Below are 27654 nucleotides of genomic sequence, written 5' to 3'. Positions count from 1 at the left end.
CTCCTTGTGTCTCAGTGTACCCATCTGTAAAATGGGGGTAATGCTATCTCACCTTGTGTTGCTATGGGGAGTTCAGGACTGGTTTGCAGTACTCCATTCCTGCAGCCATGAGCACTACAGAAAAGCCTAGGAGGAAATGAATAATTCTGAATTCAGTGCAGTGTTTGGAGGGTGTGCAGTAAACAAGGCCTGCGTATTGAACGAGGAGCCTAAAAAGAAATAATGAACTGCTGTCTAATCCACTGGGCACCGAATGAACCCAGGGTCCTGTGGCGAAAATAATAGTCTGTGATTAAAAACTGCATCCTGATGCATGTGGGCCCAAATTAAGGTTGCATGGGCAACCTTTACTCTGGCATTTCCTGTCTTTTGAGCAACTGACTGTGCAACTTTGATATTCTTGTTAATGTAGATTTTTGCTTATAGTTAAGGCTATGATTATGTCATGGTGGTCACGGAAGTCACAGAATCTGTAACTTCCATTGACCTCTGTGACATTTTCTGCCCCAGGACTGGAACTCCCAGTCAGCTCTCCAACAGATTCCAGTCCCTGCCCTGGTGGGAACCCCCTGCATCTGCCCAGAGGTGGGGGAACCCCCCACAGCAGCCCAGCTGTTGTGGGGGACCCCCCCAAGTGTCCACCTGCTTAGGAGGGCATCGGGACCCCACAGCAGCCCAACCCCTGCAGGCAGGAGAACCCCAGAGCCAGGGCCGTCTCCAGGCCCCAGCGCGCCAAGTGCATGCTTGGGGCAGCATGCCACGGGGGGCGCTCTGCTGGTCACTGGGAGGGCGGCAGGCGGCTCCAGTGGACCTCCCGCAGGCGTGCCTGCAGAGGGTCCACTGGTCCCGCGGCTCCGATGGAGCTTCTGCAGGCACGCCTGCGGGAGGTCTATCGGAGCTGCGGGACCAGTGGACGCTCCTCAGGGACGCCTGCAGGAGGTCCACTGGGGCCATGGGACCGGCGAGCGGCAGAGTGCCGCCGTGCTTGGGGCGGCGAAATGGCTAGAGCCGGCCCTGCCCAGAGCTCCTACTCACCACAGCGGTACTGAATCCACCTCTCCATCTTATCAGGGATATTTTTAGTGAAAGTCAGGGACAAGTCACAGGCTTCCGTGAATTTTTGTTTATTGCCCATGACCTGTTCATGACGTTTACTAAAAATATCCGTGACAAAAACTTAGCCTTATTGATTATACATTATAACCATGCTTTATTTAACTACTTTGCCATTTCAGAGCCATGTGTCATCCAGGAATGGAATGATTTTAGATGCCATTCTAGATGCCTCTTTTTAGGGAGTCTGGAGAAACTGCAGAGTCTGAAGCTGGCTTGTTTGCAAGCATAGATCAGCTTTAGTATGTTAATGTCTTGAGAGTTTAGTTCAGGAGTCAGCCTGCATTTCTCCTCAGAATATTGTGTTCAAAGGTTCTCCTGCAGTGAGGCCTTTGTTTGGCTTAAATCTGGTTTCCCTGTCTTTGCTGCTTAGATGATGCTTTTTACGCTAATCCTGGCTGTCAGTGCTGTGATTCTGTGTGTCAGCGAAACAACACAGCAGCTATGAAATCTGCTTTCACCATTGCTAACAAAATGAACACTGCGCTTTCAGTATGAAGCTCTGGAGTGGCCTATGTAGTTAGCTGGTCTGGCCCCAAGGACTTTGTGTGCTGGATTAGTTCTGTTCTATAAAACAACTGCAAGACTGCACCAAACCGTTTAAAAAAGAGATCTTAGCTGTCAGCTCTCTTTGAGGGCAAAAGGATAAAAGATGCTTGGTGTTTCTAGGCCAAGTGGTTTGATGAACGGACTGATCCAAAAAAGTTTGTGGTCCTGATTCAGTCTGGCCCTGAAGCACATGCTTAACCTGAAACATGTGAGTCATTGAATTTAGTGGGGCTATTCCCGTGCTTAAGATTACGCGTGTGCTTAGGTGCCTTGCTGAGTCAGGCCTGAGGAAAGTTCTGCAAAAGTGAAAACCTCCAGCCACGTGGTACTTTTCCTCCCACTACTTCATTTCCCTAGGTGCACCCTCCAGGTTGCTGGGTGGAGAAGCTACAGATTTGTGCGTAAATTCTAATCGGAATTTGTTTGCCCTGTCTGCAGATTCAGGCAGATGTCGCTGGACGGGTTGTCGCTCTGCCCATGTTTTACTCTGGAGTAGGTCTCCGGGTGTATTGAGCCACCCTCATGCCCCAGGAGATGCTGTTTCTGAAAATCAAAGGGAGAGCTCTTCGGTGGCTTTTGAGAACGTTCAGCGTTTGTAGCCGGTAAATCAGAGAGCTGGTGTGAACTCATACCCGTGCACATGCAGCTCCTCTCAAAGAGGCACAATTGTTGGTTTCTTTTTTGAACCAAATCTCCACATTCGTGCGACACAAGATCGACTAATGCACACACTGAGTTTCCGATGGGAACTTTAACTCTCCACTGTCACACGGCTGGACTGTTGTAACCCGGCCTCCTGCCAGGCACTGCTGGGAGTGCAGCAGGTCCAGTCCCCTGGAGAGGTTGGGTGGCGCACTGGGAACAGAGGTGCTCCGGGTACTAAGCTTGTTGGTGGATTCCCGTGACCACTTGCATGTTCCAGGTGATGGAGGATTCCTTCAGGAGGGCTGCAACAGTCAACGAATGCCACCCCTGTTCCTAACCCAGCCCCTAAGGGCAGCCCCCTGAAGGGGTCAAGGGTAACTCGTTCCATGCAGCTCCCCAGACTAGTCTAGGGCCACGCCTCCTCCGGAAGCAATGCCAACGCACACACCCTGGCCTGCAGACCCAACCCATGGCCAGCTCTTTGGTCTGTGCTCTCGCTGCGGCCCGTCCATCCATGCTGTCCTGCTGTCACACCCTGCAGCTGCCCCCATGCCTCCTGTTCCCTGGCCGGCCACAGGCTGCTTCCTTGCCTGCCACGGCTGGTACCCCTGACCGCCCCATGGTAGCTCCTTTTCCTGTAGGGGTTATAGAGCCCTCGCAGGCTGGATGCTGAGCTGGATAAAGGCGCCCTCAACTGGCTGCATCCTTTCCCTGCAGCTGAGTCAAGTGCATTACAGTATTTTTCAGTCCTTAATATGTGCTGTATTCTTTGCCAGTCCCCGGAAGGTGTTTGTCTCACTTTCCTCCTGGGAGGTGGGAATTTAACAGTCCTCTATGTAGACGAGAGACTTTTCTGGCTCTGGAGGGAATCTTCAGAAAAACAAACCTTTGATGGTGGATATTTAACAGGTCTTTCCCCTCGATCCAACCTAGTCTCAGAAGTTACTGCTCAGATTTTCGCCACCAGCGAGCCACGTTTAGAAGAGTGAACGCAGCCACCAGGTTGCAAGAATATGAAAAATGTCAACAAATAACTAATTATGCATAATTTGAAACTAGTGTAACCACGGCAACCCTTCCGCCCCACAAACCCCAACAGGAAACGTGTGAAAGGCTCAGGCCCATATCAGGGCAGGTTTGGGGAAGTCTTTCTCCTCTCTCGATTGGTCTCCCGCTAGGGGCCAGTTCCCTTTGCTTTGCTGCTGTGACACTCCTGCCTGCCAAAGCACCCGCACTCGCTCCTCTTCGTGGTCCCGGGGGCTGGAAGATGGACACCCATGCCCCTAAAGCGCTGCCCAGATCTCGGAGCCGGCTCTTGCGTTTGTTCAGCTCATCCCAGGTGCGGAAGGGTAGATCTTAGCCAGCAGGGAAGAGTAACTGTCGCTTGTGGGCTAAGCCGAGGGCGCAGCATCCTACCGCTCAGCCAGACAAGGCGACTGGAGCACTCGCAATACCCTGGAGTTGGCTTTCAGTCGACAGGGGCTCAGGGAATCGCACTCAGATTGTAAACGTGTCTTGACGTGGCTGGGAGCTCTGCTGTAGGTCTGTGACAAAGGGTGACGGAGATGGGAATTGTGTTACATTGTGGAAGGTTCAGTGAATTGACTCAGACACTGACGTTGCGTCTGTACATAGTTTGTCTCCATCACCGGTTTGGAAAGGAAGAGGAAGTAGGTAGCATGCTGGTAAATATAGCCAGCAACACTGATGCGGGGACTGTGGCAAATTGGGCCTGGAGAGGAACAGTATCCTGGGCCTAAAATAATTCAGAGAGTTCCAACTGGGCAGAATCAACCCAAGGTACAGAACGCCCAAGAGAGGGGAGAGGCTGGGAAAGCGGTGATTGCTATGGGAACCTTTGGTGGAGACCTTGTGGTCAGGGGCTGCTGTATCTCTAGGCAGCTGCCGCAGGTGGCAGATTTCTGGGAGAAGTGGGTGGGGTGGGTTGGTTATTTTGAGTGCTGGGCTGGTGAAATTTGCAGTGGTGCCTGAAGGACGGCAACAGTGTGGGGGAGAGGGTGGGCGACCAGGCCAACTCTGAGTGACTGGTGATGTGCCATGGTACATGGGGTCACAGCACCACTCCAGCTGGCCCAGCTGCCTTTCCATCATGTGGGAGGGGTGGCTGGGCCAAGATAAGGGGCAACACAGTTATACCTCCCAGCTTCAGTCGGGTGTCAAAGGGGGCACCTGGACCTCCCCCCTCCTTGTCACACCTCTGCTGAGTTCAGGTTCTCATATGTAAGGAGCAAAGATTCTGGCACCAAGGAGGGACCTCATACTGACGTTCTGCCTGGGGAGGCAGGTTGGCTTGAGCAGCCTCCGAGTTTGGTCCAGCCAGCGGATGGGGACAGGGTGCCGGGTGGGAGAGCTGGTTTCTGTTCCTGGCTCTGCCTGTGCGAGTGCGAGCAAGTCACCTCCCTGCTCAGTGCCTCAGTTTCCTCGCTTGCCCTTTGGCTGGGTTCTCAACTGAGACTGCTAGCTCTGTGTGTGCCCCATGGGAGATGGGCGTGAGATGCTGCGGGGCAATCAACTCTCGGTGTTTCTGGTGTTTTTGTGTGAAAACTTTGTACCCATTATAGCTCCAATAACACGTACAATCATAGAACTGCAGAGATCACAAGGAGAAAACAACTGTCTGCGTCTTATCAGCTCATTTCCTTTGGGCATGTGACAGCAGGTTACCTGAAGCCAGTTAGTTTCCTGGTACAGTCAATAAGCCAGTCCTCCCTCTTGCTCAGATGACATTTAGAAACGCCACAGGGGTGTGGTGTGTTTGTAGCTTTATATGTTTGTAGTAGGAAAATTTTAAATTTCCTGCAATTGAAATGGGATTTATCAGAAAGTTGACACTGTTCTGAGGTTGTGCATTCCCTGATTTTCCAGAGGGAACTGGACATTTTTCATGCTCCATTAAATTGGGCCAAAATGTCCGAATGTGGATGATTAAATCTAGATATCTAAAGAAGCAGTCTGGTTTTCAGGCTTATTGGCACCAAAAAAGTGACCCTGCTTTAACTACAATTGTGCGGATTGGTTGGCTGGGATTTTTTAAATCAATGTGATGAAACCTGTACAAACGAAAAGGATGCTGGCCCCACCTCAGTCTGTTGCCTGGGACCCATTGCTGGATTATCTGAGCACCTCACAATGCTCCCCTCCCCCCGCAAGGCGAGGCAGGGCAAGGCTATTCTCCCCTTGCTGCAGATAGGAGCTGAGAGAAATTATGTGACTTGTCCAAGATCACTCAGACTGTGGCAGGGAAGAGAATTGAACTGAGCTCTCTCAAGCGAGGGCTCTAACCCCTGGGCCATCCTTCCTTGTCTGCCCCTCCCTTTCATGCAGAGGAACACAGCCCAATTACAGGAGCAGGTGCGGGGTTTTATTGTGTGCAATACACTGCTTTTACACAGCCTACCATGCCACTATTTTTAGACCTCAAGTGCAAGTGTAGCACGGTGTAGTTTTTGCCCTATGTCCTCACAATAATGGATCTCTATCCAGCTGGATCTCTAGTGACTTTGTCGATGTTCCTTCTGTAGAAGGGGTTTTGTAGTGTCGTTATTTTGTGCCCAGATATGTACAAAGTATGTTGCCAGCAAAAAGAGCTCAGCGTGAAGAGGATAGTCTGAGCTCCTCCACCGGCTGCAATGCCCCCCTGAGGCAGTTGTGCTGAGCAGGGATAGCCAGTCTGCAGCACTCTCTGACAATGCCCTCTCCACCCTGGGGGGCCAGGAGAAGGTGACATAGAGCTTGTGATGCGCACTGGGGGGGCAGGGAGGAGGAGGGCTGGCTGCGTGGCATGGCGTGGGAGACTGAATGAATGGCTTGGCAGTGGGGGGGCTGTGAGCGAAGGCTCCAAAACTGCAGTGTTGGGGCTTTCCTGGTGGGGCCTGGGAAGAGCCTGGTGCAGCAGTGGGGGAGGGAAGTGAAACCTAGCGTGCCCTCACGAGGACTTGTTACAGAGGTGAGTTCAGCGTTGGGGAGGCTGAGTTGCCAATGGTTACAATTCCATCATGAGTCTTGTGACGGTATGTGTTTCGTTTTTTAAAGCCTCAGCTCCTGGAGTCATGTGAGATCTCAGTTCTCATTGACATCAGAGTTCCTAGGCAGAGAAAAGCTGGAAAATGTGACCCCCAAGGGCTCGAAGCCCAGAAGGTCCTTGGGCTACAGTATTTATTATCTTTTAAACTCATGACTTTTGTGGCCTGGCTCATGGGTTTGGGACACATGGGCTTAGCAGCTCTTGGAGGGAGCCTGGCCTGACAGTGCAGTAATGTCCCTCTGGCGGCCAGAGCCCTGCCTTGAGTTCCCAGAAACCCTGGCTCCATCAGCTGTTCTCCCCACCATGGCCAGCACATTTCTGACGGTCCGACCAGAATGCTCTTGCCATCCCTGCCCAGACCCCACCCATGTCATCTCCCGCCCAGTGCTGCCATCCCAAATCCAGCCTGACAGACTGTGGTCCTGATCTCTCCCCAGGCCTGCCAGGAGGAGGAGAACCCCACCCCAGTGTATGTGAACATACAGGAACTCCGGCAGCAATCAGCAGCCACTGACCCCTCCAGACCCCAGCACTGCCCTAGCAGTGGCCTTGCAGACTGGGAGACCCATACGGACACGTGCAGTGGGCACTTGTTCTACTACAACTCAGTGACGGGCGAGACTACCTGGGATTCCCCGTTCAGGTGCCCAGAAGATGGAGTGAGTCCTGTTCCCTCTCCCTTGCCGTCTCTTGCCCCCAGTCCCGCGGCGGCCGAATGGGGCCAGTATGTGGATGACGCCAGCGGCCAGGTGTTTTTCTATAATTCGGTAACGGGTGAGACATCGTGGGAGCCGCCCCCGGCTGCGGACGAGCCCAGCGCCCAGGAGATGCAGCCTGCAATTGCACCATACAGACCCATGGACCAAAGGGTGAGCCACCAGGAGAAGCAGGAGTGAGAGAAAAGCTGGCTGGTCCAAGGGCAAGCCCAAGCCAGTAGCTCTGGGGAGCGTGGGGTGATGGCTGGGTTTGATGAAGTGCAGAATGGAACAGGGCCGACTGGGCAGGTAGATTCTTGGTGGTGGTCTGGGGAATAACCCAGGGACGTGTTGGGGATCTCCAGGGTCCAGGAAACAGCAGGAGAATCCTGCTGGATACTCTCCTCTCTGCGAGGGGGTCTGGGGAGCACACCCTGGTGGGGCACAGGGAGCATGGGGGAGGCGGAGGGGTGCGCAGAGGTGACCTCTCTTACGTTCTCAGCCACCAACTCCGGAAACAGACTATCCGGACCTGTCCCCCGAGGAGCTGGATGGTTACCCAGAGGAGGACTATTCACCGGTGGGGTCCTATGAGCAGAGCACCTACCCTTACCTTCTGCCAGGGAGATCCCCCAGGCACTCGGCAGAGCTGAGCCCCTCTCCGGGCTGGTGCAGCCAGAACAACCCCGAGGGGCAAGCCTTCTACCCTGACCATTTCGCCTCAGACACGGTACGGAGCGCGGCCCTGGCGAAGAGCTGGTGGGGGGAGGAAAGTCATTGGAGGGGGACGAGGGCCAGGCAGGGGTATGGGTTTGAAACGAGGAAGAAATGGAGCCTGATGGCTCTTGGGGAAGAAGTCGGGGTGGAAGTGGAGCAGAGGAGTGGGGACAGCACAGGGAAGGGGAGGATGACGTGTGCTGGAGACTCAATGTGCCCTTTTAATGATCTGGCAAGCCCCTGGGCTGCGGAGGGGCACCTGAGGGGAGAGGCCCAGAACAGACTGGCCCAGCGTCCCTGCGGGGCACAGAGCTTTTCCCCACAGAAGATGGGGACAGTCCATCCAAGCGCTGGATTTCCCCAGAGGTGCTCAGCAGTGAGGGGGTGGGAGCGAAGGAAGCAGGTGCTGGGGGGAGCCCAGGTGGGCACCAGTGCAGGGCGGGGAGAGAGAGTTCAGCGGGCTTGGTGGGAGTGAAGGGGTGTCCATGCAGAGTGGTGGGGGTGGGGGCTGACAGGAGTCGGGGCAGTTCCCAGCATTAAAGGGCTGATGCTCAGGAGCTCGGGGCAGCAGGGCTGGGTGAGGAGAAGGCTCGATGTGGTGGGGAGGGGCTGGCGCCTTGGGCTCCTGATCTCAGGAGGGGCCTCTAGGCACAACTGGAAAACCCACAAATGACGTGACGAAAGCGCCAGCCCCAGGGTGTGGGGCCAAGCTGGAGGCAGCAGCGTGAGAGGGGAAGGGGGACGGTCAGGCTTACAGGCAGTTGGGGGGCACTGTCAGGGTTGGGGATGGAGGAGGTGGGAGGGTGGACATTCCCCACACACCCTGGGATGGAGGGCAGGAGCCGCGATCCCAAGGAAGCAGCCGTGGCACAGGCTGGTGCTCGAGGGGGCAGGATCCAACAGCCGTCCAGCGCTGAGCGTGTTGTCGCTGCCACACGTGTGTTCATGGGTTTCCAGGCCAGAAGGGGCCATGTTGACCCTCCCATCCATCCTGCATGGCCCAGCCCAGAGACCCTCCCCCACCTTCCTGCAGCGACGCCAGAACTCCTGACAGAGCGAGAGCAGTGGTGGTGCCCCGAGGCCTTAGGCCACCTAGTCTGGGGCTCTGCCTAGCCTGGAGTTCTGAGCTGCGGCCACTGCCCCAGCACAAGCTCCATATTGCCCCAGGACAGCCAGTCCGTGCTGTGGGATTGCAGCTGTGCCACCTCCCTGCAGGGACAGGGCCTATGACAGAGCTAGCAAGCAAAGTAACTCTGAGCCCCTCGAGGATAGGGTGGCTTTAAATAGGCTGGCCAGGCAGAAAAAGCAGCTGTGCTCCATGGAAGCTTTGAGGTGGAACCGGCCCCTGCGCCTGGGGGGATACAAGGCTCCCTGCAAACACTCGCATTCGCCAGCCTCGGAAGGGGCTGTGCTCAGGGGAGCCTGCCCCGCCCCAGCACTTTTCCGTAGTGTCTGCATGGGGCCTGCTCAGCAGAGCTAGTGGCGGATACTTTTAAAGCAAACCTTCCTTCCCCTGCCAGGTGCCCGGCTTGCGGGGCCATGTGGCTGGGACTCTGCATGGGGTTGGACTGGAGAACGGGCTGGCCAGTGATATCAGGGTTTCTGCCTGCTAAGCTCAGGGCAGTCATATCTCACACCACAGGCTGTGCCCTGAGCCTTGCAGAAATTCTCACGCGGACCTCTGACTGAGCTATCAGGTACTGGCCACAGTGTGAAGACAAAGGCCAGGCATGGTGGGTTTGCTTTGCCTGCTGCCACCTTTGGTCAGGGGGTGATTCACTCCAGCCAGCAGAGTGATGCCAGAGGGCACAGAGGAGGTGCCAGGAAAGTGGAGGACAGCATGGCCCTGTGGGCAGGGCACTGGTCTGGCATGTGGCAGATCTGGGTTTTGTTCCCAGCTCTACCCTGCTGGATGACCTTGAGTAAGTCCTTGCTCCTCGGCTGCTTCTGTGCCCTCACCTCCCAACTTTGGTGTGTTCAGAGGAAGTTCTCTACTATGCATGTACAGCTCCCAGCACAATGGGGTTTGCTGGCTGGGGCTCTCAGCCTTAGTAATAAATATGGTTTGTGACTAACTGGTATCTGCTTTCAGGTCTCTGTGCCAGGGGGGCACCGGAGAGCAAGCAGTGGGTCTAGCCAGGACAGCAGCCCCTTTGCCAGCTGGCACAGCTACATGCCAGCGATCCTCATCCAGAAAGAGGAGAAGGTGAGGGAGATGGCTGGGCCCATTTTGCTAATGGAGTCATGCTAGCTTCTTTGGATCTGTCAGCAGATCTGACTTTAACTTTGTCCTTTGGTGCCATTCCCCAACAAGTTCTGTTCACCTGCCTGGGTCCCGGGGGAGGGGTGGGGCACCCATATGGCCGGGGCTGGGCAGCTGTTGAGTTAGCCAGACTGGCTAACTCAAGGGGTACTGTAGCTGTGGAGCAATTGTGACCATAAAGGACAGCTGCAGGGATCCCCTGACTCCTGACCCCACCCTGTCAGCGGGCAGCCGCTGAGCCTCGGGTCAGGGAGGTGCTGTAGCATGTGCCTGACTTGAAGCGCATGGGTCACCGCCTGGATTTCAGTGGGCGTGCTTGGGTGGGCTTCCAACTAAGCGTCTGCTCCGAACACTTCCTGAAATAGGGCCCTGGGGCAAGTTATTTTCCAGGCGAGCTTGTGATCCAGACGCCCAACTGAAAACCCATGGGCGTTTCCAGGTGCTTACGGGCGAGGAGGGAGATGGCACCAGGGCAGGCCCTGTCCCCACTAGACTGGCGCCTGGTGGCCACTCCAGCTGTGGTACTGATGAGCAGCTGTTTGAAAGCTGGCTTCCCTTGGGGAACGCTCACGGGACAGACGTACACCCTGATTTATCTTTGATTTCAGTTCCAAAGCCTGGACAAGGCTGGAGTTCTTTACCGGACAAAAACAGCTGATAAAGGAAAGCGATTACGGTAAGAGAGTCTCAGCGTGGCATGAAGTACCAGGACAACCTTCCCACTCGCTGGCTTTCCACAGAGCAGACAGTAATTCCCAGAGCTTTTAGAGAAACATCCGACCTGGATTTAAAAATGGTGTCAGTGATTCTGCATCATCCAGGACACCCCGAGGGCTTCAGTATCCCAGCTCACTGCTCTGGGGACTCAATGCTGGCTGAAGAGGGGCCCATGGGCAGTCCTGGGCGTGCCAGAACCTAGAGCAGTTCCCAGCTATTATGCAGGATGTCAAACGAGATTATAAAGGTCCCTTATGGCTTTGAAATGTATGCACCTGCTGTTGCAAACATTCACGTTTTGACCAGAACTTGCCAGGAGCTCCCTGCCCGGTGGGATGCAGGTTTAGGTACACAATGTTCATTTGGGTCTAACCTCCCCTCCTCGGTGGTAAGTGTTCCAGGCCACCCAGCCTCACAGACCAGCAAACTCAGCACTTCTCCCTGTGTACAGCTCCGAGCACGGGGAGGAGGATTTTTATGTAGGACTCCTGGACCAACTGGCAGTGAAGGAACCAGCGTCTCCTTAGGAAGTGAGGAGGCCGTTGAGGGAAGGGGCTGTGCCGTGCGTAGGGCTTCCCCCCACTTTCCCTTCCTCAGCTGGCAGCATGGGAACAGGGTCCTGCCAGCGAAACCGGCATCTGGGTTTAATGTTTTCCTCATCATTCCTCCCCCAGGAAGAACTGGAGCTCATCCTGGACTGTCCTGGAGGGGGGCATCTTGACCTTTTTTAAGGAGTCAAAGCATTTGTCATCCAGCAGCTTGGTGAGTTGCTAGCCTTTGGCTACTGTCCTTGCTAGGCCCAGGTTGGGAGCTGCTGACAGGCTGCAGGCTGCTCACCAGCACAACAATTTCCTGGCCCTTCCCTATGCAGCCTCTAGCTTGTACCCTCCCTCCTTCATCACTCTGCAGGAGATGCTTCCCAGGTGCCAAGCAAGCTTTCTGCAAGGAGCAAAGTGACTCTGGGCCTGGCTGACTTGTCTCCCAACTGACCCTGAAAATAGTGGGACCATAGAATCCTAGAATATCAGGGTTGGGAGAGATCTCAGGAGGTCATCTAGTCCAACCCCCTGCTCAAAGCGGGACCAACCCCAACTAAATCATCCCCACCAGGGCTTTGAAAGTTGATTGACCAGTCGAATCTCGCTCTGGAATCTGAAATTGGGTGATGTTCCCTAGAGTGTGTGGCTTGCATTCAAAAGCCCCCTGTGCATGTGGCTTCCAGACCCCTTCTAGGTGCTGGATGCGAGTGGAGTGACTTAGCAAGGGAAGAGACAGAGCTTCTCTGCAAGGGCTGTTTTCCCCCTCCCGGATTAGCGTTTATAATAAGAGACGCGAGTAAGTTACCACCAGCGACAAAGGAAACCTAGACTCCCTCGCTTAGCCTTCGAGCTGTGGTCAGAGCCGCTCAAAATAGGGAAGGCTGCTCACAGTACTGGTGTGCATTGTCACACAGCTCAGGGCTGGTGTGGGCTTGCAACACTTCTGGCAGCATTTTGCAGCAAGGGGAAGAGAATGGGGCAAGAGAAGAAATGTATCTGCAACGAGCTCCGTGCCCCAAGCAGACCCCAGCCAGATGCAGCGATGTTGACATCCATGCACAGTGTGGGGAGCTCTGTAGGGCCACACTCCTATTCCCGCAAACTCCGTCGCTGAGGCTCAACCAGCGTGGAGAGCTGTGCTCGTGTGGGGGGGGAATTAATAAAAATGGTGCATCCGGGGAGCCCTTCAGCTCACTGAAATGCCTGATGCAATTTCCTGACTGGTGGATGATGGGGGCTGGGATTTCAAAGGAACCTCAGGGAAGAAGGTGCCAAATCCCCACTGAAATCTAATGGGATCTGGGTCCCTAACTGCCTTAGGGCTTGTCTGCCTGGGGAAACTGAGCAGAAGAGCAATTGTGGAACAGAAATGGCTAACCCAGAAAAAGGCACTTTTCTTCCAGAAGAAGAGAGTCCGTACAGGGAGTTAATCAGAAATAAATATTGCTTTTGCAATTCAAACCCTCCCTTATTCCGGATTAGTTCCCGGTGTATATTCGCTCAGTGGAAAATCCCAGTCCACGAGGTTGGAGCAGACAGACTCTTTAATCCCCTGTGGAATAGCAAAGAGCCTGGGTATTTCACTGACATGTTCCAGTGGAAAGCTGTGTTCTATTAGAAAAACCCAGCAAACCACACGCACACCAGAGCCCTGTCCCCCCGACACAAAACCGATAACCACGTGCCCAGTCCAGCACTACTGACGTACCAGAGAGAGAAGCCAGGAAGGGATGTTCCTCGCCTTTAGGGGAGAATTCCGTGCTGGCCCCTAGCCCGTCACCCCCTCCTCACCCAGATTGCTTCAGAGGGGAGTTCTGCTCCCTCTGGTACTGAGGTCTAGGCTCCTTCAGGCACAGTCGGGGCAGCTCTAGGTATTCTGCCGCCCCAGGCACGCGCTTGGCATGCTAGTGCCTGGAGCCGCCCCTGGGCACAGTTATAGTGGAGATGCAGCTTCCATCAACAAAAGTTTATATCAGTTCAAAATAAGCTCTCCCAGCAAAAGGACTTTTTGGCCGGTATAACTGTCCACGCTAGGGTTTTTGCCAGGATTAGAATGTCATAAAAATATTGCATCCCTACCTGCTATTGCTATCCAGGCAAAATTTTCTAGTGTTGCCCTAGTCTTAGAAATACTCGTGGCAATCTCAGTGTCCAATCCAGGGGAGGGTTGAATTACATTTTTAATTATGGCCCATGAGCATCAGTTTAGAATTCCAAACTCCCCTCAGTGCACACAGATCTCCCAGTGACCTCAGTAGGAGGCACAAATGAAATAGTTAACAATGACAAGTCAGTTGCCATTCACTGAGCTTTACCCCAACCCCGCTCCCTGATGTGATTACTAGGGGCCGGCAGAGTTCATTCTTCTCTGAGCTATTGTTTCAGGCATTCTGCAGACTCACTGCAAAGTCACACCCTGCTTATTCCGGGGTGGTTCACTCTGCAACCATGAGCAGCAGAAATATGGTTGTTTTGTTTTTAATGAAAGCTGAGATGCTGCAGAATGGGAGAGAGCTCTGGCACCTCTTGTGGCTTCATCCCAGGTCTTGTGATCTTTGATGTTTTTCTTAAAACCCCAACTCCTGCAAACGTGATTAGGTGTAGAGTGACCAGATGTCCTGTTTTTAAAGGGACAGTCCAGTTTTTTGGGACTTTTTCTTATATAGGCACCTACTACCCCCCACCCCCTGTCCTGTTTTTTCACAGTTGCTATCTGGTCACCCTAATTAGGTGAGAATTTCATTTTTCAGTTTTAAAAAAAGAAGTTTCTACTCTCATGATTGTGTAGAAAAAACCTGGGAACACAACTCCAAATGGCTCCAGCACCCAGAGGCAAAGAAAACACCCCACAGTAGCAGTAGTATTTTAAACTCATGGTTTTTAAGCCAATTCGGATGGTTTTTTGGAGCCTGATTCCTGATCTTTGCCTGCTTGGGCTCAGGGATGCAGCAGATATGCCGCAGGCCCAATCAACACTCTGAGCCACCAGGGTTTGAATCCTTTGGTCTACGCCAATGGAATGAAACCGTATTAACCTCTGATGGGCTTGTTTTGGTACAACTGACTCTGGGTGAGGTGTCCTGCGAGAGGCACTCGGTGGCTGGGAGCCGAAAGGCCTAGATTCTAATCTCTACTCTGTGTTCCCATGGCATGGCCTGACTCCTGCTGGGCCTGTCCCCATTGGCTAGCACCCCTGATGGCCCATGGCCGTTGAATGTGGAGGGGCTGCCCTCTGCCAGCTCAGATGGAAGGAGGAGCTGATCGGGGGCCTCTCATCCGGGTTCTAGCCACCTTGTGCTGGGTCTGGCACCGGGCTGGGTTCCCCTTCATACCTGCAGCCACGTTGCCTATAGAGAGAGACCTGTGTCCCTGGCAGCAACAACACCAGAGGGCTGATGGCAGGTGGGCAGGACAGCGCTGGCTGTACCTGCCTCGGTCCGCCCACTTCCAGCTCTGAGCCTGGTGGAAATGCCATGGACAGACATGGGACCCCTGCCCACATGGCTGGGTTTATAGCTCACATAGAGCAAACGTTCTCCATCCTGCGACAGCCTCGCTGCTCTGCTCCTCTGAACAGAGCCCAATGTCTCCCTGGGCGTGACCATCCTCTTTCCTTCCCCCAGAAACACCCTTCCATGCTGACCACGCCCGAGCATACTGTGGATCTGCGGGGGGCTACTGTGTCCTGGGCTCCCAAAGAGAAATCGAGCAAGAAGAACGTTCTGGAGGTGAGTCCGATCAATGCAGCACAGCTTTGATGGTGTCCCCAGAGCTGCAGGGCCAGGCTGGGGAGAGATGTGTGGTCTTGGTAAAGAGGCTAAAACCACTGGAAACACCAAGGCCTGGTCCGTGTGCAAACTGGGTTAGTTAAACCCACGCAGACCATGTGTAGAGGCTTACTTGGGTTTAAGGGTGGTTTATTTTGGTTTAGCTGAACCCCGTTCCTGCAGGGCTGGCTTTAGGATGTGTGGGGCCCGATTCAAAAGAGCTGCCACTGAAATGCTGCTGAAGACAGCGGCAGTGATTGAGCGGCCGCCGAAGATAGTGGTGGCAATTTGGCGGCAGCTCAATCAGTTGCTGCTGTTTCGGGCGGCACTTTGGCAGAGGGTGTGGGGCCCCTCTTACGGACGCCGTGGGGCCCTCTTAGGTGCAGGGCCCGATTCCCAGGAATCGGGGGAATTGCCCTAAAGCCGGCCCTGTGTTCCTGAATGACTTATGATTAGTCTGCATTACACAATCACCCCCGTGCCCCAGGCGACAGCTCTGCCAGCAAAGCCCCTGGTGTAGATGCAACAATGCTGACACGAGTGTTCAGGGAGGTGATGTAGCTATGCCAGTGGAAGAACTCCATTTGCTACATATCCACCAGCGACTCTGCTGGAGTGGCAATGTCAGCAAAGCACTGTAGTGTCAACAAGCCCTGAGGTAAGGCACTGCTAGATCGGAATCTAAGGACACGTCTACACTACAGAGCCTTGGCCGGGATAGCTGTGCCAGCAGAACCCTCTAGTGTAGACACAGCATAAGACAACAGAAGTTCTTCTCCCAGCATAGCTACACCACCTCCCCAAATGCCATGAGCTACGGTGAGAGAAGCACTCTTTGGGGGTATAGCTCTGTCTGCACCAGGGGTTGGCTGGCGTAGCCATGTCGGGAAGCAGGAGTGATTGTTTTAACACTCTTAAGCAGGGTCGGATTAATGCAGGGGCTTTAGGGGCTGCAGGCCAGGGCTTCAGGCTAAGGGGAGCCCCACCAAAATAAATCCATAATTATAGACAATTCAGTGGTCACCAACCCATCGATCGTGATCCTGGAGCCTCTGCTAGTCATTGTGATCTCCGGGATGCTAAAAGTCCAGCGGTGCAGCAGGGCTCAGAAAGGCTGCTTGCATGCCATGGCCCCACACACCTGGAAGTGGCCGGCTGCTTGCACGTCTCTGCAGCCCCTGGCCGGGGGGCAATGAATTGGCCAATGGGAGCTGCAAGGGTGGTGCTTGCGGGTGCAGGCAGAGCATGGAGACATGCTGTCCCCCTCCCCACAGAGGCGCACAGAGACGTGCCAGTAGCCAGCCACTTCTGGGAGCAGCATGGGGCTATGGCAGGCAAGCTGCTCAGCTTGCCTGAGCCCTGCTGCGCTGCTGGCCAGGAGCCACTTGTGGTAAGCGCCTCCCGGTCCGAACCTGCACCTCACACCCCTTCCTGCACCCCAATCCCCTGCCGCAGGTCAGAATCCCCTCCTGCACCCAAGCTCCCTCCCAGACCCTCCACCCCCTCCTGGACCCCAAACCCTGCCGCAGGTCAGAATCCCCTCCTGCACTCAAGCTCCCTCCCAGACCCTTCACCCCATCCTGCACCCCAATCCCCTGCCCAAGGTCAGAATCCCCTCCTGCACCCAAGCTCCCTCCCAGACCCTCCACCCCCTCCTGCACCCCAATCCCCTGCCCAAGGTCAGAATCCCCTCCTGCAACAAACTCTCTCCCAGAAAACAACTAATATAACAGCTGTTCTAAGGTAAGGAGTCGGCTATTTTGAATTAACTTAACTATATTCTACGTGTTTTAAGACTAAACGGTAACCACAAAATGGCTTTATGTTAATTAAAAGGTAAGTTTAGTACAGCATTAGTAGCCTAGATGCCATAATTGTGATCATTTTGTTTTAAATTAGGAAAAAAACATGTATACAGGGGCCCCACAAAACCTAATAGCCCCAGGCCCACAGGAGAGTTAATCCAGCTCTGCTCCTAGCTGGCAAAGCTCTGCCAGCCAAACGCTGTACTGTATAGACAAGGCCTTAGAATCAAGGAAATGCAGGGCTGAAAGGGATCTTGGGACATCATCTATTCCCATGCTCCAGCGCTGAGTCAGGATGAACTATACCGAGGCCTTATCTGACTGGTGCTAGAGTATCCACACAGGGGCTGGCAGGGATTTAACGGAACAGGTTTAAATTTACACCTGTAACTAAACTGGTTTGACTCTGTGTGGACAAGACCCCAGGAGAGTCCTAAGGCTTGGTGAGAACAGAGCCTTTTTGTGCAGGGCCGTGGTTAGTGCCCAAGAGCTGATACCCCCCTCTGGCTGGTGTGTTCTGGAGTCAGATAATCTCTGGCACGTGCACACACGGCCCTCACACCTGTGTCTCTTAAGCGCCCTGCATGCTGGGTGCTTATTTGGCTGCTCTATGTGGGCTAACAGCCACTTCATGTTCCCTATCGCGACTCCAGGCCTTGACTATGCACCAGGTTGGCCTGGTGGAACTAAAATGTACAGGCCCCCTCCCACCCCAGTGTGGACACAGTTATCCTGAGATAAAGGCACTTCTCCTGGGATAGCCAGACCTGGCAGGATGGGGAATGAGCTATGCAGGTGTTGGGCACTGTTATTCCAGCGTAACTGCGGCCATGCTAGGGGTTGTACCAGTATAACTATAAGGCGCATGGGGATCATATCCACAACGGACACAGTTACACCAATACAAGCACACCAGGCCTCCCTGGCCATTGCATAACCCTCCACTGGCTGCTTTTGAGCAAGCCCAGTGTATCTTTTAAATAAGACATGAGTGGCCAGGGGCCATGTGCTATTGTCGAAGGGCAGCCAGACTTCAGGGGAAAGGGAGAATTAAAAAGTGGTGTCTGCTTCCCCTGCTGAGCTCCATCAGCAGGGCCCCTCTCTGCACACAGCAGGGCAGTACGGGCTGGCCCCCTTTGCCAGTGCAGACAGCAGGCTACTTTGGGACTGCCAGGACAGCCAAACTCCGGCTCTTTCGGGCTTTGCATTGGAAGGGAAACTGCCAGCCAGTAACTCTTCACGCCTGCACAGCGGGACAGTGGATGGAACCGAGATGGGACTTGATGTTTGTTTGGGCTGCAGCATTGAGCAAACCAAGCCGGGGGTTGGTTGTTAGGGAACACTTCTACTGCAGTAGCACAGAGGGGTTGGCCAGCTAAGTCCCACCATACTGGGGGCTGTGTATATGGAGCACGTGGCAGCCCCCACCCAAGGAGCTCACAACAGGTGGATGAGACAGACCGGGGCGAGGTGACGCACACTGGGATCACAATTCTAGCCAGTCAGGAGCAGCAATCACAACACCCCGCCTGCCTGGCCAGGTTGCAGGAAGAGCTGGAAGACTCCTGCTGCAGAGACAGCTTAGAGATGCAACTAAATACAGGGGGAGACCTCAGTGCAGAGCCATGGCTTAGTCTGAGGGAGTCCAGAGCAAAGAATCCGCCCCCAGAAGCCAGGCATCTTTCCCTCAGGACCTGTGAGCACTGAAGACAACGGCTGAGCGGGGGGGGAGGGATAGCTCAGCAGTTTGAGCATTGTCCTGCTAAACTCAGGGTTGTGAGCTCAATCCTTGCAGGGGCCATTTAGGGACCTGGGGCAAAAATCTGTCTGGGGATTGGTCCTGCCCTGAGTAGGGGGTTGGACTAGATACCTCCTGAGGTCCCTTCCAGCTCTGAGATTCTATGTGGTCTGAGTCAATGGGAATTTGGGGGGCCCAAGGCAGGGGCGGCTCTAGGTATTTTGTCACCCCAAGCACAGCAGGCAGGCTGCCTTCGGCAGCACACCTGCGGGAGGTCCCCGGTCCCGTGGATTCGGCGGCACGCCTGTGGGAGGTCTGCCAAAGCCGTGGGACCAGCGGACACTCCTGCCTGCCGCCCTCACGGTGACCGGCAGAGCACCTCCAATGGCTTGCCGCCCCAGGCACGTGCTTGGCATGCTAGTGCCTGGAGCCAGCCCTGGCCCAAGAAGCAAAGACCTGAGCTGTAAAATTGCACAGAAGTCAAGGCCAACAGCAGGGGCCCTGTCTCAGCCCAGCCCACTGGTGCCTGATCGCTGTTGTGCCATGGAAAGAAACTGCCCTTCTTCCCCTATGGACCCTCTGGAGGGCTGTCACATTGGGGGCTGCACGGCACCTGTTTTACCTCAATAACTCCCATGCTGCTTCTTTCAGCTGAAGACCCGCGACGGTTCCGAGTTCTTGATCCAGCACGACTCTGAGCCCATTGTGGCCACGTGGCAGAAGACAATCGCCGACAACATCAGCAGGCTGGTGAGAGGGGCTTCTCTGGGTGTTTTGTTAGAGCTTTCCCGAGGCCCTGGCCCTGGCAGGAGCCTGAACCCAGAACCTCTGGGCCAACCAGCAGGAGCTCTGGGCTAACGTTCCAGGATCAGGCCCCTTTGTTCAGAAGACCTTTTACACAGTCCAGCCCCCAGATGGGGACAGAGACCCAGATAGGTGGGTTACACACCACGCCCCCATCCTCAGCACTGACTCTGGCCCTACCCTGACCCCCTTCTCCAGCCCAGCTCTCTGCTCAGCCTCACTTTCCCTTCTGTGCCCATCTTCTGCTCGGCTCTGTCCCCTCCTGGAGGTTTTGTCTTTAGGATCTGGCATTGGCATCCTGGGACCAGCTTTCTCACAAGATTTACAGCACTTTGGCTGCTAGAAACACCCTGCCAGCTGCTGTCCCCCTGGGAGCGCAGAACGGTGGGATTGGTGTCTTTCTTACCCCAACCTCAAAAAAAAATGAATTTTGAGCAAAGTTTCAGGTTGGCTCCTGCTGCGGTTGCATCCTCTGCACTGCAGTAGCCCCTAGGCCCCAGACCCCAGCGCACCAGGTGCGGCACAAACACAGAACAAAAGCCTGTCCCTGCCCCAAAGAGCTGACAGTCCAAGGATCTGTTGTGTCCAGACTGATCTGTGGCCCATCACTTGTATGTGGGGGTGGGGGGAATTTTCGCATTATCCGCTGTTTCCCTCCCAACCTCCTCAGCCTGTCTCGCAGGCTCCGGGAAAGCACCGCGCCTCCCACACCTCTGAGCTCCTTCGGGGCCTTGATGGGACAACAGCGATCTGATGCCATGTCTCCCTCAGTCCACAGACTTTCCTACTCACGACGAGAACGGAAATGTTGGGGACTTTGGAGCCAAGGAGAGACTGGGAAACAACAAAGATGAAGACAAAAAGAATCCAGGTGAGTGGGTGAGATCTGAGCAGGGCCGGCTCCAGGCACCAGCTGAGCAAGCTGGTGCTTGGGGCGGCAAATTCCAAGGGGCGGCTTCCGTCCAAACCTTTTTTTTTTTCTTTACGCTTTGCCGCTTCTGCGGTTCCTGCAGGTTTTTTTCTTTTGGTTTGCTGCTCCTGCCACCCTGTAGGGGGCGACGGCGTGGAGGAGGGGAGCCGCTGGGAGCAGTGCCAGGTCTGCAGCAAGCCCTGCACAGCCGCCCGCGTCCCTCCCTGTCCGCCCCCCGGAGCCCTCCCAGCAGGGTCCGCATGGCGAGCGCCCCGCTTAAGGAAGCCCTGGCCGCCTCCTTCTCTCTCCCTCCCCTCCCCCCTCTAGCTGGGGTGTGCGCACCACTGCCCGGGGTCTGCAGGGCTGGGAGTCCCCCTGCACCCGCGCTTCCACCGCCCCGCAGGTATTTTTTTTCTCTTTGTTTTTTTTTTCTTCCCTTTGCTGCTCCGGCTGGCCAGCAGGCAGGTTTGTTTCGTGCCCCCCTCCCACCCCCTTCACTGCTCCAGCTGCCCAGCAGGTTTGTTCAGGCTCCCCCTCCCCTTTGCCGCTCCAGCCGGGTGGCAGGTTGTCCCCCCCCCCCTTTGGTGCTCCAGCCGGGTGGCAGGTTGTTCTCCCCTCTCCCCTTTGCTGCTCCAGCTGGGTGGCAGGTTGTTCTCCCCCCTTCCCTTTGCTGCTCCAGCTGGGCGGCAGATTGGTTTCCCGCACCCCCCTGCCCTTTGCTGCTCCAGCTGGCTGGAAAAGCCAGAGCCGGCCCTGGATCTGAGCAGCGCAGCCTGCTTGGGAACAGCCTTGATTTTAACCAATAGGGAGGAACTTGTTGAGAATTTAAAAGTAGAAGGAAGCTTGGGTGAAAGTGATCATGAAATCATAGAATTTGCAATTCTAAAGAAAGATAGAAGAGAGTACAGCAGAATAGAGACAATGGATTTCAGGAAGGCGGATTTTGGTAAGCTCAGAGAGCTGATAGGCAAGGTCCCATGGGAATTAAGACTGAGGGGAAAAACAACTGAGGAAAGTTGGCAGTTTTTCAAAGGGACGCTATTAAGGGCCCAGAAGCAAGTTATTCCGATGGTTAGGAAAGATAGAAAATGTGGCAAAAGACCACCTTGGCTTACCCTTGAGATCTTGCGTGACCTACAAAATAAAAAGGCGTCATATAAAAAATGGAAACTAGGTCAGATTACAAAGGATGAATATAGGCAAATAACACAGGAATGCAGAGGCAAGATTAGAAAAGCAAAGGCACAAAATGAACTCAAACTAGCTATGGGAATAAAGGGAAACAAGAAGACTTTTTATCAATACATTAGAAGCAAGAGGAAGACTAAGGACAGGGTAGGCCCACTGCTCAATGAGGAGGGGGAAACAGTAACGGGAGACTTGGAAATGGCAGAGATGCTTAATGACTTCTGTGTTTTGGTCTTCACTGAGAAGTCTGAAGGAATGTCTAGTATAGTGAATGCTTACGGGAAGAGGGTAGGTTTAGAAGAGAAAATAAGGAAAGAGCAAGTAAAAAAGCACTTAGAAAAGTTAGATGCCTGCAAGTCACCAGGGCCTGATGAAATGCATCCTAGAATACTCAAGGAGTTAATAAAAGAGGTATTTGAGCCTCTAGCTATTATCTTTGGGAAATCATGGGAGACGGGGGAGATTCCAGAAGACTGGAAGGGGGCAAATATAGTGCCCATCTATAAAAAGGGAAATAAAAACAACCCAGGAAACTACAGACCAGTTAGTTTAACTTCTGTGCCAGGGAAGATAATGGAGCAGGTAATCAAAGAAATCATCTGCAAACACTTGGAAGGTGGTAAGGTGATAGGGAATAGCCAGCATGGATTTGTAAAGAACAAATCGTGTCAAACTAATCTGATAACGTTCTTTGATAGGATAACGAGCCTTGTGGATAAGGGAGAAGCGGTGGATGTGATATACCTAGACTTTAGTAAGGCATTTGATACAGTTTCACATGCTATTCTTATAGATAAACTAGGAAAGTACAATTTAGATGGGGCTACTATAAGGTGGGTGCATAACTGGCTGGATAACCGTACTCAGAGAGTAGTTGTTAATGGCTCCCAATCCTGCTGGAAAGGTATAACAAGTGGGGTTCCGCAGGGGTCTGTTTTGGGACCAGTTCTGTTCAATATCTTCATCAACGATTTAGATGTTGGCATAGAAAGTACGCTTATTAAGTTTGCGGACGATACCAAACTGGGAGGGATTGCAACTGCTCTGGAGGACAGGGTCAAAATTCAAAATGATCTGGACAAATTGGAGAAATGGTCTGAGGTAAACAGGATGAAGTTCAATAAAGATAAATGCAAAGTGCTCCACTTAGGAAGGAACAATCAGTTTCACACATACAGAATGGGAAGAGACTGTCTAGGAAGGAGTATGGCAGAAAGAGATCTAGGGGTCATAGTGGACCACAAGCTTAATATGAGTCAACAGTGTGATACTGTTGCAAAAAAAGCAAACATGATTCTGGGATGCATTAACAGGTGTGTTGTAAACAAGACACGAGAAGTCATTCTTCCGCTTTACTCTGCGCTGGTTAGGCCTCAACTGAAGTATTGTGTCCAGTTTTGGGCACCGCATTTCAAGAAAGATGTGGAGAAATTGGAGAGGGTCCAGAGAAGAGCAACAAGAACGATTAAAGGTCTTGAGAACATGACCTATGAAGGAAGGCTGAAGGAATTGGGTTTGTTTAGTTTGGAAAAGAGAAGACTGAGAGGGGACATGATAGCAGTTTTCAGGTATCTAAAAGGGTGTCATCAGGAGGAGGGAGAAAACTTGTTCACCTTAGCCTCCAATGACAGAACAAGAAGCAATGGGCTTAAACTGCAGCAAGGGAGATTTAGGTTGGACATTAGGAAAAAGTTCCTAACTGTCAGGGTAGTTAAACACTGGAATAGATTGCCTAGGGAAGTTGTGGAATCTCCATCGCTGGAGATATTTAAGAGTAGGTTAGATAAATGTCTATCAGGGATGGTCTAGACAGTATTTGGTCCTGCCATGAGGGCAGGGGACTGGACTCGATGACCTCTCGAGGTCCCTTCCTGTCCTAGAGTCTATGAGTCTATGAGCCCAGGGGCCTGCTCTGGTGCCACCTCCAGGCCGTTTGCCTGGGAGCTGCTGGTTGTGCTGCCGCCGAGCTCGTTGTCTGCTCAGCTCGGTCCAGGCAGAACTGCATTAACTACCCAATGTCCCTTGGTAAGGTGCAGCTGAGCAGCAGTGTGGATGCGCTAATGGCATGCAGCGAAGGCGGAGGGCCAGGTTCTGTGCTGAGACACAGCCCAGAAGGTGTGGGAGTGCTCACCACCTGGAGCCTGGGCCAAATGACTCCTTGGGCAAGTTAGAGCAGCCTCTGCATAGAGCAGCTTTCATGGGGTGGCTCTGCAGCCCCTGATCTCTGGAACCCCAAGTTCTATGGCTGTTCCCAACCCCCACTTGCCCAGGCCTTGCAGTGGGGCAGTGTAGGGTGGTTGTAACTTGGAAAATTCTCCCCCTGCCTTGGAGACTTGCATACAGCCCATATGTACTGCCAGAGCAGGCTGCAGCATCGGCCCCACAGCATGCCCCGTGCTACATTGCAGGGCAAGCTGGCTGAAGGGCACAGATGGCAACACGAATGCCAGCTGGGTCCCCCACCTCCTCTAGCTGGTGTGCCCAAGGGCATATCCTGTCATGGGAGCGGGACGAGGACAGGGCTCAGTGGGCAGGGATGGTGCTGGCACCTGGCAGCACCAGCCTTGGGGTGGTAACGTCCCAGCAACAGGACTGTCTCTAACATGGAGTTTTCTTTCTGGTATAAAGCAAAGAGGGGCAGTGCAGCTGGTCACCCAGGCAGACTGAGACCAGAGTGGGGAGCTGGCTGGGACAGCACCAGCCTCTTTCCAGTGTAAGGGGGCTGAGGTGGACTAGACAAAAATTAGGGGGGCTGTGCAGAACTGCAGAAGTAAGGGTGGCAATGCCATACTGTGCCACCCTTACTTCTGGGTAATGTTTGGCCTTCGCGCTGGGAGGGGACCTACCGGGAGGGCTAAGCCAAATTTTGGGGTGGCTGTAGTCGCCCCCACCAGCACTGTCTCTGGGAGCTGGTCAGCTGTGATGGCCGTGGGGTGGCGATGCAGAAGGATGGCGCTAGTTAGGGGTTGGGGAGGCTGCAAGAGGCAGTGAACGGGGAGTGATGGACAAGTCCATTTGCCAGGAGTTTGTGTCTCCCAGCAGGCAGGTGGGCAGAGAGAGAGAAGCCCATGTGTGGCACCTGCAGCTGGGCAAGGACATGCCCTTGGGGCACTCACCCCTGTTCATGGGACTCAGATCCCCAAGTGACAAGGGCCAGATTAGCACCCGAGGCAGGAACGAGCCCATGGAGCAGGGCCTGGGTGTTCATCCTGAAGGGCTCTGAGATCCCTGCTGCAATCTCCTGCATTCAAAACCGGGGGCACTTCAGCAGAGAGATGTTGTGCAGACGCCACAGAGCTGGACTGTGCGTGCATGAAATCCCCTGCTCCTCGGCCCTTGGTGCGAGGGATCGCACTTCCCCCAGAGGAGAGCAGGAAATAGGGGACACCCTCTTCTTCCCCTGCTGCTGCACCCGCTGCCCAGAAACTCTCAGCCAATCCCCAGCTCTCCCTGTCTGGAGAGTCAGCGGGGGGAGCTCCAGGGAAAGGGCATCCCTAAGCCAGGGTGGCTGGGAGTGGAGGGGAAGTGCTCCTGCAGTTAGCTGTGCTACATCCAGGCATCCTGTCTGCAGCCAATCCGGGGGTTGCGGGGGGAGATTCCTTGTCTGTGCCCAGAACGATGCCTGTCTCCTCCCTGCTGGGGCCTCTCCTGGTCTCATGGTAAAATGCTCTCTTGTCTCCCACAGCCTCTGGGACGGCGGCCTATAGCCTGGGCTCCGAGAGCGACATCAGCAAAGTTCGGAACAGGCTGCGAAAGCTCCTCCAGAAACGGCCCCCTCTGCAATTCCTGCGGGAGCGAGGGTACATTAAAGGTACAGGCTGGGCGGGGCGCTTTTGGGGATGCTTTCGGGGGCGGGTGCTTACGAGAAGAACAAACCCTTCTTCCTAGCCAGGAAACCCAAACCTTGCAGCCACAAGCAAAGCTTACCCCCAGCACAGCTGTTTGGGGTCCCCAGACCGGTGATCCCGGGGGGCAAATCATCCTGATCCTCTGGCAGAGCCCCAAATTACCTACCTAAATGTCTGGGTTTGTTGGTTTGTTTTTCAGACCAAGTGTTTGGCTGCTCCTTGCAAGCGCTGTGCGAGCGGGAGCACCGCACGGTACCGTGGTTTGTGCAGCAGTGCATCCAGACGGTGGAACACAGAGGTATCCTCTCCAAATCCTCCAGTAAAGAGCAGGGGGCGAGAGAGCCCCTAGCCAGCCCCTTCCATGCTCCAGGGCTTGCAGCCCTCAGGGAAGCACAGCCCTTTCTGCAGTGAGTAACTAGCCCTGACTGCACCATCTCTGGCACTGCAGCCCCTCCCAGCGTTAGCTGGTGCCCTCACGCCTAGATGGGCTACAAGAAGGGGCTGCAGGCTCAGGGGTGGTTAGTTTCCCAAGAAGCATCCCACAAACTGACTAATGGAGCAGCTAATTGCTATTAGCCTCTGGCTTCTGAATTCTTCATCTTGAGGCTTGGTTCAGTCTGGGTTTGTAAAGCAAGCTGTTGGGCTGTGTCTGCATGTACCCTCCCACCTTAAAAAGTAGGCCCTAGGAGAAGCAGAACAGAAAGCAGCACAGCAGTTTCTAAACTGCTTTTCTTGACTCTCTCTTTCGAATCTGTGTGGCCCTGCCACCCTCTCAGTTTCTGCCGCAGCCGCTGCATCCCAATGCATTGCTCCCTCTCCCAAGGCAGGCTGCAAGTGTGAGCCATGTCTGGGGCATGGAGGGCCCTTGCTTCTCGAGTACCCCACTGCATTCCGCTTTGTAAGGAACAGGGCAGAGGCCCAAAAGAGCTTGGGGCCACACTTCCAAGTGTTTAGCACCTGCAGCCTGGGCCAGGTTTCCCAAGCAGGTCGGGTGCTGAGCACCCCTGGAAATACAGCAGTAGGCACGAGCACTTGTGCAAATCTGTCACATCCTTTTGAGAGTGCTGGCCCTCCTAGCGCCTGTGGGGCATGACGCTCTCTACACACTGGGCTTGCTTTATGTGTGAATCTCTATCACGGCGTCTCTCCAGCTCCTTGTTGGCATATTCCTGTTGTCCAGCTGCGGGGTGACTAACTGGTAGTTTTGGTCCCTGGTCTAATAGGTTTGGACATTGATGGACTTTATCGAATAAGTGGAAATCTGGCAACTATACAGAAACTGCGCTACAAAGTGGACCACGGTAGGCCTGCTTTCAGTGGGTTAGCTGAAGCTTTTTTACCATCTCATGTCTTTAAATAAAACAAGCCTTTGACTTTTTTTAAAATCGTTTTCTCATTTAGAAAGGTGAGAAGATACAGAATCAGGTAAACTGGTAATGCTTTGAGAGCCTGTTGGTCATTTGACACCAGAATAGTATGTTCCCAAGGTAAAAAGGATGTTGAAAAATTGGAGAGAGTTCAGAGAAGAGTTACAAGGATCATTCGAGAACAGCTGGTTGGGAGTTTTCCAATGAAACGGGATAGTCCCTGGAGATCTCTCCACCAGTTCACTTTTTCCAAAATGAAAACATTCATTTCCCTTTCATGGAAACTGAAAATTTGAGTTTTCATTCCAGGTTGGAATTAACTTAAAAAAAAAAGTGTCAGAATTCCCCACCAAACAGAAATTCGAAGTTTTAACAGCTCTAGATTCAAAATCTGGAAACCTGCCTCATGGAGAGAGAGCTTCTTTAGCCTCTCTAACTAGCTTATGAAAGAGAAGGCTAAGAGAGGATTTTTTACTCCCAGCCTCCAAGGGCCGGCTCCCATTTAGACGCCACAAGACATGGTCCCATTTTAGAAGAGCTCTGCCCATTGAGCTTCTCCCAAAAGGAGTGAAAGTTTCTGAGAGCCAAAGGCTCTTTAATCCTGCAGACAAAAGTACAGCACGGTTCAGTGGGTGGAAGCTGAAGATAGAAAACCCCAACTGGAAATTGGGTGCCCATTGTTAACGGCAAAGGTAAATAAGCATTGGAACAACTGCCCTAAGGGTGCGATGGTTCCTCCTCGCTTGGCGTTTCTCTCTCTCTCTCTCTCTTGCTCAAGGAGAAGTTAACAGGCTCAATGCAGGAATCTCTGATCATGTTACACAGGAGATCAGACTAGATCTTCATGGTCTCTTCTAGTCTTAAAAATCTGTGGCTGAGATCCTGTGCCCATTGAAGCCAATGGGACTTTTGGGACTGACTTCAGTGAGGGCAGGATTTTGCCC

General features: G+C 53.8%; 1 protein-coding gene across 3 annotated transcripts in view; it reads left to right on the top strand.

Moving 5' to 3' along the window:
* ARHGAP27 (Rho GTPase activating protein 27) overlaps positions 1–27654 on the top strand; it is an 81387-nt gene that overhangs the window by 45368 nt on the left and 8365 nt on the right. For 2 of the 3 annotated variants that reach the window (XM_030541181.1, XM_030541182.1), the window contains 11 exons: positions 6790–7221; positions 7550–7777; positions 9857–9970; positions 10636–10703; positions 11419–11506; positions 14907–15011; positions 19245–19343; positions 20169–20268; positions 25181–25306; positions 25543–25641; positions 26567–26644. In XM_030541181.1, coding sequence (XP_030397041.1) covers positions 6790–7221; positions 7550–7777; positions 9857–9970; positions 10636–10703; positions 11419–11506; positions 14907–15011; positions 19245–19343; positions 20169–20268; positions 25181–25306; positions 25543–25641; positions 26567–26644 — 1537 coding nt within the window. Of the gene's footprint in view, positions 1–3485; positions 3647–6789; positions 7222–7549; positions 7778–9856; positions 9971–10635; positions 10704–11418; positions 11507–14906; positions 15012–19244; positions 19344–20168; positions 20269–25180; positions 25307–25542; positions 25642–26566; positions 26645–27654 lie in introns of those variants that run through there. The other variant, XM_030541183.1, reaches the window with a different exon arrangement.

This window comes from Gopherus evgoodei, chromosome 23 (assembly GCF_007399415.2).
Source record: "Gopherus evgoodei ecotype Sinaloan lineage chromosome 23, rGopEvg1_v1.p, whole genome shotgun sequence".
NCBI classification, from domain to species: domain Eukaryota; kingdom Metazoa; phylum Chordata; order Testudines; family Testudinidae; genus Gopherus; species Gopherus evgoodei.
This window is presented reverse-complemented; position numbering and strand designations above follow the sequence as displayed.